General features: G+C 36.7%; 1 protein-coding gene across 1 annotated transcript in view; it reads right to left on the minus strand.

Moving 5' to 3' along the window:
- LOC307131704 (UPF0606 protein KIAA1549) overlaps window positions 1-11,325 on the minus strand; it is a gene marked incomplete at its 3' end in the record, with an annotated part of 88,146 nt that extends 76,821 nt beyond the window's left edge. Inside the window, exons 1-2 of the mRNA XM_079825513.1 lie at window positions 11,245-11,325; window positions 5,197-5,362 (exon numbers count right to left, since the gene is read on the minus strand). Of these exons, the coding sequence (XP_079681639.1) occupies window positions 5,197-5,278 (82 nt within the window). The 5' untranslated portion in view covers window positions 5,279-5,362; window positions 11,245-11,325. The remainder of the gene's footprint in view (window positions 1-5,196; window positions 5,363-11,244) is intronic.
- Window positions 11,326-11,932: the final 607 nt, after the last annotated feature.

The raw sequence follows: 11,932 nt of genomic DNA on the forward strand, positions 1-11,932 counted from the left end.
AGCGAGTTTGTAACATTCAAGCACAAGACGACCTTGGTTTGGAACTCGCACACACACCAAATTAACTTGTCTTTATCGTCTTTATGTGCTTGAACAAACAAATACACGCAAAAATTATAGAATGATAGTTCATTCAAAAAAATTTGTGAGGAACTTCTTCGAAAACTGACTCACTTTTTTTTTCTTCTTCTGTGGAACAGATATTTTGAGAAATGTTGTTTTTTGTCAATACAATGGAAGTTGTTCCAATTGGCTCAAATGTTGATTTGTTCCCAAAGTTGTGCTCCGCAAAAGAAAGTCATACAGGTTTGGATTGAAATGACGGTGAATAAACTAATCACAGAACTTTCATTTTAGGGTGAACTATCCCTTTAGTGAAGGGATAGTTACCACTGAAAATAAACACCATTCCATATAATTTCTTTTACACAGCTTGTGACATGCTGAAATGGATATAAATGGACCGTCAATACGGCACACTTCACTCAATGATAAGCTCCTAATATCTTGATTTTCAGCATGAATAGATGGGTAATTGGATGAAAAGCATAGCAGTCAAGTTTACTCTGACAGCAGATCTGCGAGAATCTTTTTGAATGAATGATAGACACGATTTAATTAAAAATGAATGCGAAACTTCACCATAAGTCTTGAGTTTGAACTTGAGACACCACTGCAACGTGCAAATAAATCCAATTGCATCTAAAGATTTTTCTACCAACAAAAAGCATCTAGCAGCATGATTTTTTTTTCTGTAGCCTAGTTTTTCGTTCTTATTCTGTCTTCATACTGCTCTTTGATCCTTAAGACTGAAAAGAAATATATGAAAGAATACTATATAGTTCTCAGGGTTTCCACTCTTTCATGAACACCAGATTCAAGGACTTTCAAGGACTTTTTAAAGCACCTTTTATTTTAAATCAACCACAATAAATACGATAAAGGTGGGTGTGTCACTGCCAATCTGCACAGTATATCAAAAACCTATACTGTACTAGGGCTACTGTGACTTTTTTTAAATCCAATGAGGAAAGAGGCTGGTGTAGGCTACAAGAGCGAGCGAGTTTTAAACGAGAGATGCCGTTTGCAGCACTCTTAATCCTGCTTTTAACATTTATTTCACACTAGTTGTAGTTTTCTTTTATAAATCATTACTTAATTAAAACATCAAAATATAGAGATAATATTCTATACATGAATTTTCCAATTAAATGAAAAGATATGTACAAGTTCATTGTTAGGCATTAAAAATATGCAAAATTATTTATTAAATCACCTGTACATGTACCTTTTTAAAAATAAATGTGAAAGCTTTTAAGACCTGCACATATATTATATTTAACAGATATAATTGCTGCCGTAATAACGGCCCATTTTAAATGTTTACGTGCTTTTCTTCTTTTTATTTTTTGAGTGGTGATGAAATATATTGCTCTTGTAGCCTAAATACTTGCCAGCATTTCAGTAATAAAAGGCTAGATCTTTAAATGCATCCAAATTACAGCGAAGCGCAACCGTACGGTGGCCTGCAGTGGTCAAAAAATATATAAACAGTGAATTTTGAAGTGATATATTCTCGAAACTCAGTGATGTGGATTCAGACGGCAATTAAATTACCACACGTCTTTGGTGTTTGTCTAAAAACAGTAGGTCATTCGGCCGGGGATTTTTATGCAACATTCTGGATTCAGACGGCAATAAAATCACAGACTAGCCCCAGTCAATGATGAAAATACCTTATCACCCCACCAGAAACAATTACCATCCAAATAGGGCTTTTGACAGTAGATGGCGCTTATGGAACAGCAGAAATTGGTTTCCCAGGTGATAAACACTACTTTATTAAGCGTTATTCGTTGGAACTTTGATAAATACATTTTTCTTTAGTTCAACACTGAGCCAAGCATCACTGAATTTGCACTTCCCTGGCACTGAGCTCATTAAAAAGCTCCACGTTATGTGCTCATTATGCAGAGCTGTCTGCACGTGATCACGATCCATCCGCTCACGCAGCATTTGTTCAGGTTTCCCCCACTGACTTTGGCAGCGCATTAAGGCCAATTTTTGTAATAGCACCATGCTACTCTAACAAATTGCAGTTCATGCTTAAGTCAGGACCTATATTTGTTTTCAAGTACTTTCCAGGCCTTGAATCCATGTGTCTTTCAAGTACTTTCAAGAAGCGTGGGAACCCTGATCACATACAGACAAGTCCATCTGCTTAATTTGTAATATACCTAAATTGTTACTGTTCCAAGACAACAAACACGAGTCAGTGAACATGGATTAGGGTAAATCTACAGCCAATGTAGAAGTTGTTCTATACAAAGAAGAGTAGCCTTAAATATCCTTCGTCATCACACTGACAAACAGTCAAGAATCTGACCTACTTTTGAGGATATAGAAAATAAACTTTTGGAGAGTCTATGCTAAGAAATAAGTGTTTCAAAGACTAAGAGATGCCTCCATCCTTGCAAAAAAATAAATCATATCATCAGTTTTTCTATTATGCACCACAGAGGTTTAGATTCTAAATGATGTGAGTCTCTTACACCGTTGATGCATCGCACCACAACAGCTAGAAGCGGTGTACAATGGACGCGGCAAAGCATCCGCTGCAAATCCATTTGTCCTTTTTATAAGTAGTATTGTGAGTGCTTAGAGTACGTCATAAATAGAACGAGGCATCAGTTTACTGTCTGAGATTTGCCAAATCGTGCCACATCCAGGGTAGAAAACATCACTGATTATAGGGTTTTATTGTAATTTGCCGCGTTGAGAACTACGACGCATGCGTGTGATGCTGACGCAGGAGCTGGCCAATGCATAGTGTCAGCCTCAGACGTCATGCCCACAGAACGCTGGCTTAACGTCTGATGCATATGGCACACTTATCTGAAAACACTTCAGGAGTTAGGTCCTCATCTGATTGGTTGAATTATCCAGGATCCGCTGGACGTGTGTTCTTTAACGGTCCGTCTGGAAACAAATGCCGTGACGCCAAACCCCCTCGTTGAAGAAGAATGCCGTTGTGTTTACAACTGACAAAATGAGCGCTTACCAGGATCAACTAAACGCTGAATTTTCAAAAGTATGTGAAGTTTGCGGCGCCATTGTTGCAGTAAACTTGCATAACATTCTTGAATTAATCATTTAGAGATGCTCGCCGGTCTGTTATAGCAGGGACATCGACTTCACATTTTCACACTCCTAAACATGACGCGGAACAAAACAAACTGTGATTGGTTGCGTTACATGTCAGTCAAACGTCCTCTTTGGCAGTCCTTGACCAATGAAAGCTGCGAAAGAGTCCTTCTGTCATCAATCTGATGGTCTGGTTACGTGAGACTAGCCAATACAAAGCCGGCGTTCTGACTTAGAACATGGCAGCGTTGCACTGCGGTTACAAACAGCGTAGGAGACTGGCACAGAAGAGTAGAAATTATTGAATAAAGTCGTTATTTTGTTTGTTTTTTGCACACAAAAAAGTATTCTCGTTGCTTCATAACATTAAAGGGGGGGTCTAATGCTATTTCATGCATTTCGACTTATTTACACTGTTAAAAATGTATATTCTCGTGCTAAACATGGCCAAAATGTAAAAAGAAAAACAGAGTTGGACGTATGACAGAGTATTTCTGTGCCAAATACACTCCCTCAGGATTCGAACAAGTTTCAGAGAGTTTTTTTCGAGTATGGCCATGTATGATGTCATAAAGGGTGGAATTGCTTATATGGGCACTTCTCCCGGATGAGCGTGTGCACACAACCAGAGTAGCGCTGTCATTTTGTTTTTAGTCCACGAAATCAACAATGTCACTAAAGAAGTGTGTTTTTGATTGTGAGGGAAAGATAACCTTGTTTAGCTTCCAAAAATAACCCAGTGTTAAGTAAACAGTAGATGCAGTTTGTTTTTCCGGAGCAGAAACGGATTTCTGCAAGTGTGTTTGTTTGTTCCCGGTCACAAGTCAAAACCACAGGCGGTGAGTGAAACTGCATCAAATGTCTGTTTTGTTGGCAATCGGTGCGTAAGTGCATATAATGTAAAGAACACAAACGTATAGTGAATCAAAAGTTATCCAGGGATAATGTTATGATGTTGTGTGTGTATGTGTGTGTATTCCGCCCACTGCATGCCTGCACAACTCGGCTTTTTTCGGAAATAATCGGTACAGCGTATCTGTCTTTTATAAATATGATCAAACTAAAGACTCTTTGGAGATATGAAGGACGCAATACTACTCTATAGCTCCTCAAGATTAGCATGAGACTGGCAGAAACTGTGTGTTATGTATCCTTTAAGGTTGAACCATTGACATGGACTATTTTAACGTTATCTTTACTACCTTTCTGTGCCTTGAAAGTGGTAATTAAATTGCTGTCTATGGAGGGGTCAGATTTTATCAAAAATATCTTAATTTGTGTTCCAAAGATGAACGAAGGTCTTACAAGTACTTGGAACGATAGTAGGGTGAGTAATTAATGACAGATTCATTAGATTTTTCATTTCTAAATGAAAATGTTTATAATTTATATTCATATAAGATATTGATTGGTTGATTTCCAATCAATATCCAATATCTACTTTATTGGCTGCCAAGAGCATGAAACTATCAAAATTTAGTAGAGAGAGAGAGAGAGAGAGAGAGAGAGAGAGAGAGAGAGAGAGAGAGAGAGAGAGAGAGAGAGAGAGAGAGAGAGAGAGAGAGAAAATCACTCAAACTAGACAACACACTTGTTAAGATTTTAAATGAAGGGACATTAGGAAATCTAAATCAATTACTTTTATATCCACTTTTCTAAAGTATTTGCTGCCATATTATATACGAAAATGGTTTAAATTAAGTTTTGTGTGAGGAAACGCACCATCAACATAAGTAAATCTACAGCTATTGCAGAGTAGGTTCCAGACAAGCCAGAAAAGTGGTCTCAATGTTAACATTAATTTTAAACAAAACATTTATCAACAAGATGACAAACAGGTCTGACTCTGGTCTGCTTTTACATTTAACCAAAATGTGAAGATGAATTGCTAATGAGAAAAACATTGTCCTCAAAACTTCGCGTTGCATTAGAGCAGTTTTAAAGGTCTCCCACCAAAGGCTAAATTCCAATCATCTTGCCAACAAACTCATCCAGTTACCGGTTGCAAACTGATCACCCATCCCAGATGAAGCAGACCATGACATCACTTACCTGCAGCAGGCGAATCAGCGATCACCATGGAGACGAACATCAGCAGCACGCACGCGGTGACCGGATTACGTTCCTTCATCATTAGACACTCCGTTTAGTGAAACTCATGTTTAGTCCAAGGTGATCCGAGGAGACACAATCCACGCGTTTAACTAGTCACCGTGAACTGCAGCAAATGAAAACAATACCACTGTTACATAGGTCATATTTTCAGTCCTCTTTTTGAGACTTTATGAATACTCCCGTAACCAAATCCAACGATTTAATCTTAAACCGAACAAATGACATCTTGCATACCAATAAAAAACGAAATTTTAATTCATAGCTGCCACTATTAACCCACTAAAATGCATTGCCATGCTGCCTCGCGCAGACTGAGTTGCACTACAAATGCTCGTAGACCGTACGGTTCCTTTGTTCCTTAACTTGTCCGACTCATTTTCACGAATCGGTTCTTTCGAACAATTCATTTCAAAGAACCAGCTCAAAGAACGATGGTGTTACGTCATGGCGCAATTACGTCATCGCGTGGTCCCTGTCATCCCGGCGTGAGATATTACATGTTCTAAACGTTCCAGTAAAGTCATTTACTGCTGTTCATTACACTTTTGCGGACAAGTTTTAACACAGGTGTTTATTATTCCCAGCTGTTTTTTTCAGTCTGTTTCGTATGCATCTCCACCATACAATCGTAAGTCACATGTATTTCCAGTTCGTTTACTAATATGATTTCTGCTATTGGACTAATAAATTAAGTTTGCCATATTTATCAAATCCTGGATTCGCTCTAAACCGTACCATTACTTCACTCATCTGTTCTCAGCTCATTTCGAATCGGACACGAATTGGAATATGGCAAACCGTGTTAACATTTAATCCTAATACTTTTTTTTTTTTTTTTTTTTTGATAGTATCTATTCCATTAAGTACTAGTAATTATTCATTAGCTAGGTACTAGTGCTAATTCTTTAGGTACTAGTTTTTTTTATTTTTTAGATATTAGTACCCATTCATTAGATACTAGTACCTATTAAATAGACACTAGTACTTATTCATTAGATTATAGTGCCTATTAAATTGGTACTACTAGTACTTATTAGATACTAGTACTTATTCAATAGTTACTAGGCTACTTATTATTAGATACTAGTAGGGCAGCCACTAACGACTATTTTTATATTGATTAATCTATTGACTAATTTATCGATTAATCGATTAAGCTATCGACTAATTTATCACAATAATTTTCAAAATTTTTACTTAAAAACATTTAATTTAACTTGCAATTTTGGCCTTCAGTAGTGTACTATAAAAAAAGTATAAATGTACACAAGCCCTTGACAAAATGTAAAACTAAAAGTAAAAAATGTAAAAAGGTACAAATTTTTAAACCAACATAAAAAAAAGAGAATATCAGCAAATACTTTTTATATAGAATAGTGTTGTCACTATACCAAAATTATGACTTCGATACGATACCAGACTAAAATACCTCATTACCGATTAGGGATGCCACAATTCTCAATATAATATTGAACCGTTCGGTACAGCATTCACGGTTCAATACACGCTTCGGTTTTGCATTTAATTAATTATTTTTCTACACATTCTATAATTTGCCTCCATCCCAATATACTGAACAACACGACATACATTCACATCACACGTTAGTGGTAGAGTTATACTCACGGAACACTATAGTTATTCACAATCACGAAAGTTCATTATTTGCATGCGTTTTAAAGCCTTGCCGGTTTCATTCGCGTGCACGGCTTTAACATGCGCTTTTCCGATCGCCTGTCAAACACGTGATTACTGGACTAAGTAGATAAAACTGCACTAATACTGTCAAACACACACAAGGTTTACATAAACACAGTCGGTTATGTCTAAAGTGAAAGTAAAATTGGCGTGTGTCTGTATATTAGATGCACACACGTCAAATTGACAGCAGCGCAGCCTAGTGAACACGCTGTCCTTAAAGGGACAGTTCTCTTAAAGGGACAGTTCTCCTCTAAAATTATGTCTAATATTGTTCCAAACCTGCATTCATTTCTCGATGACAGAATTTTCATTTTTGAATGAACTATCCCTTTAATGTTAATACAACAACAAAAGACAAAGAGAAAAACACTCACTGCTCTTGACTGAAAAACTAATACAGTAGCTAAAAATCATTGTATATTTTATAGTGAAGTCTATGTAGTGTTTTAATTTTACATTTATTCATTCAATTTCATACTTAAATGCTGCTGTACAGCTCTGAGCGGCCAGTGTAAATCTTTATATATATTTATTTTATATTATACAATACACTAGGATTGTGTACAAGGTTTTTTTTTAAGTAAAGCTGTAAGTTTAAGTAAGGTTTTTCAATTCTTTTAAGTAAAAGAAAGAAAGAGTATTGCAATAAAAAAAAAAAATCTTTTTTCTCCATAACCTCTTGCTGTTCCTGTTGGCTAAGAATAGAAAAGCAAAAAACTAATGTGACAAGCCATCAGAACCGAACCGAATCGAAAACCATGGTTAAAAACCGAGGTATATATTGAACCGTGGACTAACTGTATTGTTGCATCCCTAATACCGATACTGAATCGATACCATGGCAAAAAACTGTAAAAGTAATTGAATAATATGACAGAACTTACTATTCATTGTTTTATCATTGTTTTAGGATTAAAAAACCCTAAAAACTCACTTGGCCGGCATGTTCCTGCCCTGCCCTGCCCTGCCCTACCCTGCATCACACAGAATATTAGGTCCGGCCCTTTAAGAGCTGCACGGACCAAATTCATTGTAACACCCGATTTCTCATTCAACTCTGTATACGTTCACTAAAGACATATCCGACTGCGTTTACCCGAATACTCGCCTGGACGTGCATTTTTACATATTTTTTACAATTCAAACCCAAACTGGCGTCACGATCTGTCTGAGTGAAAGGCGTGTGGGCGCTGGGCGGCTGCGCGCGCTTCAGGTCAGAGTCTCGGCCGCGCCGCACTTTTCTGTTGTGTTCTTTTTCCTGAGCTGCGCGTATATATTTGACTGTTCTGCTTCCATTGTGAACGGTGGAAGCAGAGCTCACACACACGTCCTCACTCCTGCTGTCACACAGCCGCAAATTAAGAAATACTGCTCTTATTAGAGTGTTGTAATTTTTAAAGTACCTGTACTAATACAATTTCATATCGTACCCAACTTACCCAGTCGACTAAAAATATTGCTTTTGCAGTCGATTGTATCGACCAGTCGCGACAGGCCTAGATACTAGTACTTATTCAATAGATACTAGTACCTATTAAATAGATACTAGTACTTATTCATTAGATACTAGTATTTATTCATTAGATACTAGTATTTATTCATTAGATACTAGTACTTATTCAATAGATACTAGAACTTATTTCAATAGTGACTAGTAACTATACTTTTGTAACTAGTAACACATTTTACATTTTTTGCCATTGACTTCTATGGGGATCTGTCATTCAGATATCAATTAATCAGTTCTGACTAGTATGTATTCGAATTGTGACTAGTATGCATTTATTAGATACAAGTAGTTATTCATTAGATACTAGTACCAATTACTAGGTACTATAGGCCTACTTATTCAATAGTTAATAGTACTTATTCATTAGATACTAGTACCTATTCAATAGATACTTTTTATTAGATACTAATATTTATTCCAATTGTTACTAGTAAGATTTTTTTTATTTAAATAGTAAGATTTATAATTGAACAACACAGTGGCCATTCTGACTAGTCATAACATAAGACAAGTAAAAAAGCAGTGGGACTAGTAAGATGTTAAATGTTACTAGTTACAATTAAAAAAGGTACTAGTATCTAAAGAATTGGCACTAGAACCTAAAGAATAAGCACTAGCTAATGAATACGTACTAGTACTTAATGGAACAGATCTAAAAAAATAAAATAAGTAGTAGCTAGGCCTGTCGCGATAGTCAATAAATCAATTAATCGCACGATAAAAAAAATGAGCTCGATAATTTTTCCGGCCGCGATAATTTCCAGCGTCCGTTTTTATATCCATTTTTGCAGAGCGTTACATTATATGATCACGCTCTTATACATTTAAATGCTTCTAAGTGCGACAAGACACACGAGAATGCGCTGTATGTCAATGTCCTGTCTGTGTGGCTGCGTCTCGTCAGCTAATGGAGGGACACTTTGACTGACACACACACACACACACACACACACACACACACACACACACACACACACACACACACACACTCGACGCACAGACAGACTCGCGTCGGTCTCCTGCTCACATCAAGTTCTCTTTTACTCATGAGCAAACAATAACAACAACAAGAATTTTGAGTATTCTCATATTAGGAGTCTTAAATAAGTTAAATAACGTCTTAAATGAACTTAAAGAGTTGTGAGGAAATAAGATGTGCAGGACAGCGCGTGAGATCCGCATCATGTTCGGCTGTGGCTGTTCTTAAAGTGACAGGAGCACTGATGATGCCCATCATCAATGTTCATCAAAGAACAACGGGAACAGAGAAAATTGTAGCTTTAATGATGATTAATCTATATTTCACTTATTATTTATGCAGTTAAGCAAGGTGTTTGATAACTATTACATTTCTGTCTATGTCTAACAGGGAAGGCACAGGTAAATATAACATTTATTATAATGGGGTTATGTAAAGATTGTTTTAAGTTCACTTAAATTAAAAGTTGTTTTTTTAAAGCCTAATAAATGTTGAAATTGGTAGCTTTCAGTTATACTGTAATGTAACGTAATTTAATGTTTCATAGAGACATCAGTGATACTGGCCTTCATTCATAAAAACATGACAATACAACACATATTTAAAATTTGCTGTCAATAAATTGTTTCTACATTAATTTGAAGAGTAACTGAAATTATTACAATATCAAAACATTAAAAATGTATTACTTGTTATTAATTACAGAAAAAAATGTGATTAAGGAGTTAATTTGTTTTAATCGATTCCCAGCACTACCTAAAACACTATCATCCGTTGCAGTTTTCCCAGCTGTTTATTCAAGTGCATTTTTTTGTTAACAGACTGAGAGTCCATTGCTTTTTTTGTTTTGGTTGTTTTGTTCATTTATTGTGGATATTTAAAATGCTTTCCGTTTTCAGTGTTAAATAGTCTTTAGAAATAAAAGTTTATTGAGCTTTGAAAAGGTGTACCTGCATTATTATGCCATTATCATTATTTTAGATGAAAATGGTCTCAGAACTACAATATTATCGTTTATCGCAATAATTTCTTGGCCAATTTATCGTCCAGCAAAATTTGTTATCGTGACAGGCCTAGTAGTAGGAAATATTAGTTCGTTTTTAAGGATTAAATGTTAAAACAGCTTGCCATTTTTGGAATCCCCACTCGAGAACCACCAGGACCGATTCCTTCAGATTCGTGAACGAATCGTTTAGACCGGTTCAAGAGATTTACCGAAAAGATCCAGTTCAAAAGAGCGATTCGTTCATGAATCGGACATCTTTATCGTGCTATACCCCTATGGCTATACCACACGAACCGAGTCTCGCAGAGATCCAAACACTGTTGTATAGTGTATAACAGAACTTACACATTGTCATAAAAGCTTCAGAATCAACGTAAAGCCAAAGGCTTGTGAACTCACTCATGTGAGTTAAAACCCCGCTAAACGCGCGCGCGGATTAGGTTTCTAGTCGGGATTTACAGTAACTGTTCTGTAATGGTTATGAGGGAAATAATTTGTAATTTTAGGATTTCGCGGTGTTTTCAGAACTGGTTTGATTGGCTTTTGGAACTAAGAGGACATGCTATTTCAGATGTGTTGCTGTTTGGTACATAACGGAGTCTTGTTGAAATAAATGATTGCAATCATCGTCTATGTTTGATTGATGATGCATTTAACTCGAGCTAACTTGTAGTTGCAAAATATACGTCTAGTAACTTTATCTTGCGGCTGAATCGGATTTATATCAGTTTATTTTAAAGCAAAGAAAGACTTTTAGCACATGCACAGCCTCGAAAAGCAACTCCTTACCTTCAAAACCGAGTTACAGCGGTCTGATAGCGTCCATATCCAGTTTTAGATCAGCATTAAAGCTTCTTTTTTCCATGATTGCATGACACAACGGGTGGTTTTATTTTCATAAATGTCTGGACCCTGTTTGAGCATCACTCACTTTCTCAGATGCAACCGCTCTGCGAGTCGGGATTGCACTAAATCCTCCCCTGACAGCAGGATTTGGAGTCTCTTGTATGGGCTCTACGGTCATTGGCTCTCCGCGCCGTCCTTCAGTAATCCGGGTTAGATTGACACCTCCGCCGGCGTCTGTGGTTTATCGGCCAGGCGCTTTGTTGCCGGCTCATGTGTGGCTGCATATTCTGCACCTAAACAAGATTATTTTTTTAGGAAGTTTTTACATGTTTTTATTTGTCAAAACCGAGGAGATTCTGATCATCGTTAAACGAGTCGCTACAAGAATCTATTCGAGTTTGGTAATGTGACAGCACACTCTAGTGGCCATTGAGGGCAACGGCGTCTTTTGGTCATGAAAAAAAACAAAACAATTGCAACACTAATGCATCTGAATCCTGAATCCTTTTTGTTTCCAGCGTCGTTTATTTTGTTGAAAGAAAGTGGTAGTTTGTTATAATATGACTGATTATATAATTGCAGGTTCATTCGGTGCCCAAAGTCATTTTTTTCCTGCTTTTTTCAAATGGTT

The sequence above is a fragment of the Gobio gobio genome (assembly GCF_949357685.1).
Source record: "Gobio gobio genome assembly, chromosome: 9".
Taxonomy (NCBI): Eukaryota; Metazoa; Chordata; class Actinopteri; order Cypriniformes; family Gobionidae; genus Gobio; species Gobio gobio.